The sequence below is a fragment of the Chrysochloris asiatica genome, unplaced genomic scaffold, assembly GCF_000296735.1.
Source record: "Chrysochloris asiatica unplaced genomic scaffold, ChrAsi1.0 scaffold00083, whole genome shotgun sequence".
Classification (NCBI taxonomy): domain Eukaryota; kingdom Metazoa; phylum Chordata; class Mammalia; order Afrosoricida; family Chrysochloridae; genus Chrysochloris; species Chrysochloris asiatica.
The window spans coordinates 2,409,763-2,413,808 of record NW_006408601.1 but is presented as its reverse complement, the minus strand read 5'-3'; the positions used below and the strand labels follow the sequence as shown (position 1 = coordinate 2,413,808).

Here is a 4,046-nt window from a genome sequence, read left to right as displayed (position 1 = left end):
TACCAATAGTATGAGGTGGCTTCAAAAAGTTCATGGGAAAGCAGAATTAAAAGTTGCTGGAATTTTTCACTAACTTCTTAATGCTGGTTCATATGGTCATAATACATTTATCCTATTTTCAGATTTCACTTTCAAGTACAACGATGCCTTTATCATAAATCTTTGCAATCAGCTTTTTTAATAATACAAATTTAGACTCGTTGACCTTGTCTGAATTTTTCTGGTTGTACAATTTAACATTTGTTAGGAGTCTTTCCACAAATCCCTTTCCCAGACCCACATTATTTTTCTTTTAGTAATCAGTTATTTAAAACTTAAGAGGAGTGGACACCACCCAGTAGGTGGGTGTATGTGGCTCTGATCCTATAGTTGAGATTCAGAAAAATGGGAGTGACATCTCCTGTTACAGTAGAAGTTTCTCTTGGTGACTGCAAGACCTATATATAAGAGTCACATTTAAAGGGCTGCAGTCCAGTTCCTGAGCTTTCTCAAGTTTATGCAACATTAAAGAAAGTGTCAGCTGCTAATTAACCTGAAAGAAGATCCTGCCCTAAGAGGTTGTATGGTACGTAATGTTTATTTTCTCTGTTAAAATTTGTAGAAGACGTTTGATACTCAAGAAATTATTCAATGCGTACCACTGTCTGCAAATATCATGCAGTTCAAGATACACATTAAAGAGGAGTCTAATTATGTTTCCTATAAAGTGTCACAACATAAAATTAAATAATTTGAAATCTTTGATTTTTGTGATTGTAGTCTTTTCAGATACCTTCTTTTTTAAAACTCATCTGAAATTGCAGGCAAAATGATTAAAATTTGGCATCATATGCTTTAGTGCAATCTTTATTGAGAATTTGAAATCAGACAGCCTAATGAAAAATGAACAATTCTGATTTAAGTAGCCAATATAAAGAAAGTTATTAAGCTGGGGCTGAAATTCCTTTTTTTTTTCCCTGAAGAATATCCATACCATTTATTTTGTAGCTCATCAAAATCTAAGTTTGTATACGAAATTGTCTGTTTGCTAAATATGTGAATTCTCTTTACATAAATGACAGTCCTTTCTAATTTCCAATTTTGAGAACTTGGACATAAATTTTAAAGGAGTTTTTATCTTCTAGCTCTTTTTCATGACATTCTTATAAGAAGTCTAAGTCCCTAATAAGAACAAAGAAGCCAAGCAGAGGTGTAACTTACTAAGTGAATGTGACAAATCTAGGAATAAACACCAACACTCTTGCCCTCCAGTTACAATGCCTGCTTCTGATATAACCTGAAACTGGAAAATATTTGTGTGTTGTTCCATAAATAGTTTTATATTACACAATGAAAAGGAACGTAGCAGATCTGTCTCTCACGCTCTTCTAAATGATGTGTTGTTGTTGTTATGTGCCGTGGAGTCGGTTCCAACTCATAGCGACCCTGCACAGGGTTTCCGAGGCTGTTAATCTTTACGGGAGCAGAATGCCTCATCTCTCTCCCGCGGAGCAGCTGGTAGTTTCGAACTGCTGACCTTAAGGTTCGCAGCCCAATTCGTAACCACTACGCTACCAGAGATCCTTATAGAGAATTATTTATTGCATCTGATGCTATTTTCCTTCCTTTGTGTTACCTTAGGGATTTCCTTAGCCATAGGCCTGTGGTTGTTTCCCTTTAAATATGAATGCATAGCTACTCTACGCATATGTTAAAAGGAAGAATACTGATATTAAGACAAAGCATTTCTATAATAACAGCCTTTGCAATTACTATATGCAGATTATGATAAGAATCTTCTATACGAACAGCTTTATAAGAACAAACGAAAAAAGAACTAAAAATTATATGAAAATCTAATTGTTAAATAAAATGAATGGAAGAAATAAGATGCTAACAAACATTGCTAAATCCCTATAGCAGTTAATTCGTTAGATGATTTTAAGTGCTTTGGCAAATTAAGCTGAGAAGGGTGCATTAACTCAGTAAAACTCTCTTTAAATCAGATCCTATTAATTTTGTTTTTACAGCAATTATTGCAGTGCCTGCATGAAATTTACTTATGGAAAAAGGATTTGCTTAGTAAATAGTGTTAACAATTTATCTAATTAGAGAAATAACCATTTTCAAGCAACTCATAAGCATTTAGTCACAAACTGCATAAAGTAAGGGAGGAAATTCTAAAGAATAAACTCTTTTATTCCCCACATGGCTTCAAATTCATATATTAAAACTTGCACAAGAACTCTCAAAAAAAAAAAAAAATGCTTAGGGAAAGTAAAACTAATTCATCTCATTTCTAAGTCAAATTACATATATAGCTAATGTTGTTGTTGTTAGGTGCCATTGAGTCGGTACCAGCTCACAGAGACCCTACAGACAACAGAACGAAACACTGCCCAGGCCTGGGCCAACCTCACAATCACTGCTGCCACTATGCCAATCCACCTCGCTGGGGTCTTCCTCTGTTTCTCCAACCCTCCACTTGACCAAACATGATATCCTTCTCCAGTGACTGCTCCCTCCTAATAATATGTCCGAAGTATGAGACACAAAGGCTGCCCATCCTGGCCTCCAAGGAGCACTCTGGCTGTACTTCTTCCAACACCAGATCTGCTGGTTCTTTTGGCAGTCTGTGGCACTTTTAATATCTAATAAGTCCTAATATAGCTGTCAAATAAAGAGGTTGATATCAATGGCTTCTCATAAAAATCAATTATTTACTGTCACACTTCACATGTGGTTGTATAGTTATGAATGTAAACTATGATAAATGTAATTATAGGGCTTGGAATGTAAAAAATATTTTTAAATTCTTCATTTTTTTGCTTTTCCTTGTAGTGAAGATGATGTCTACAAAAGACATGGCTAAAGTAATGGTTGTCTTGTTTGCAATTTGTTTCCTTACAAAACTGGAAGGGAAACCTATCAGGTAAGTAGTATAGCCTATTCTGTGTGGCGAGGGCATGGGGGGGGGAGAGATTTAATGTTTATTGTGAATTATGTGATAGTTTACATGGGAGAACATTAGTTTTACATTCATCCTATTGTATATCTTTTCATTGTCATGGTTACAATCCCCTCCATGCATCATCAACCATCCACAGGGTATATACCCTGCAAGCCTGCCCGCCCCCCTCCCAGTAGTCAACACACAGTCCCTCTCCCTCTCTGGGTCTAAAGGGATCTTTTTATAAATTGGCTTCATGACTTGGAAGTGGGAGGTTAATGCAGTGTCCCTCTCTGTTTCTGTGATTCCCAGGAAGAGGGCTGTGAGTGAAATACAGTTTATGCATAACCTGGGCAAACATCTGAGCTCCATGGAAAGAGTGGAGTGGCTGCGCAAGAAACTGCAGGATGTGCACAATTTTATTGCCCTTGGAGCCCCTGTGGCTCCCAGAGATGGTGGAGCCCAGAGGCCCCGGAAAAAGGAAGACAACATCTTGGTGGAAAGACACCAAAAAAGTCTTGGAGATGCAGACAAAGCTAATGTGGATGTATTAATCAAAGCTAAATCCCAGTGAAAACATATATGTTCAGAACATGGCTCCAGACAGTATAGGGCAACAATATTACATGCTGCTAATTTTTCAAACTCTATTAAAATGATCAAGTGCCAATATTTCTAACACTGCTAGACTTTACATGTAATCTACTGTGAGCCTTGCAGCTGACATTTTAATCGATTCTTTTGATTCTACTTTAATTCATTTACAAAGCTCTTTAAATTATTCTACTCCTATTGTTTATTCTTTTAAATTATGTTATTGCATAACTTATAAAAGAATAAATTTGTGCTTTTCAACCTTCTCTCCCATCTTACAATGCAAAATATGCATTTAATGGCCACAATTCTAAATAAATGGCATTAAGTGTTTTCACTTGTTACAAGTCTGCCTTTTGGAATATGGCTGAAAGCAATATGTTTAAATAGATCATGACTAGGTTAAAAACAACAACAACAACAACAAAAAGCCCACCATCATCAAGGCAATGCCAACTCATAGCGACCCTGTATTCAATGTACTCATAGCGGTACTGAGAGTGTATATCTTTACAGGAGGAGA

General features: G+C 36.3%; 1 protein-coding gene across 1 annotated transcript; it reads left to right on the top strand.

Moving 5' to 3' along the window:
• Positions 1–2,825: 2,825 nt before the first annotated feature.
• Positions 2,826–3,503, top strand: PTH (parathyroid hormone). The gene is made up of 2 exons (XM_006865774.1): positions 2,826–2,911; positions 3,242–3,503. The coding sequence occupies exons 1-2, from the start codon at positions 2,826–2,828 to the stop codon at positions 3,501–3,503; spliced, it is 348 nt and encodes a 115-aa protein (XP_006865836.1).
• The last annotated feature ends 543 nt before the right edge of the window (positions 3,504–4,046 follow it).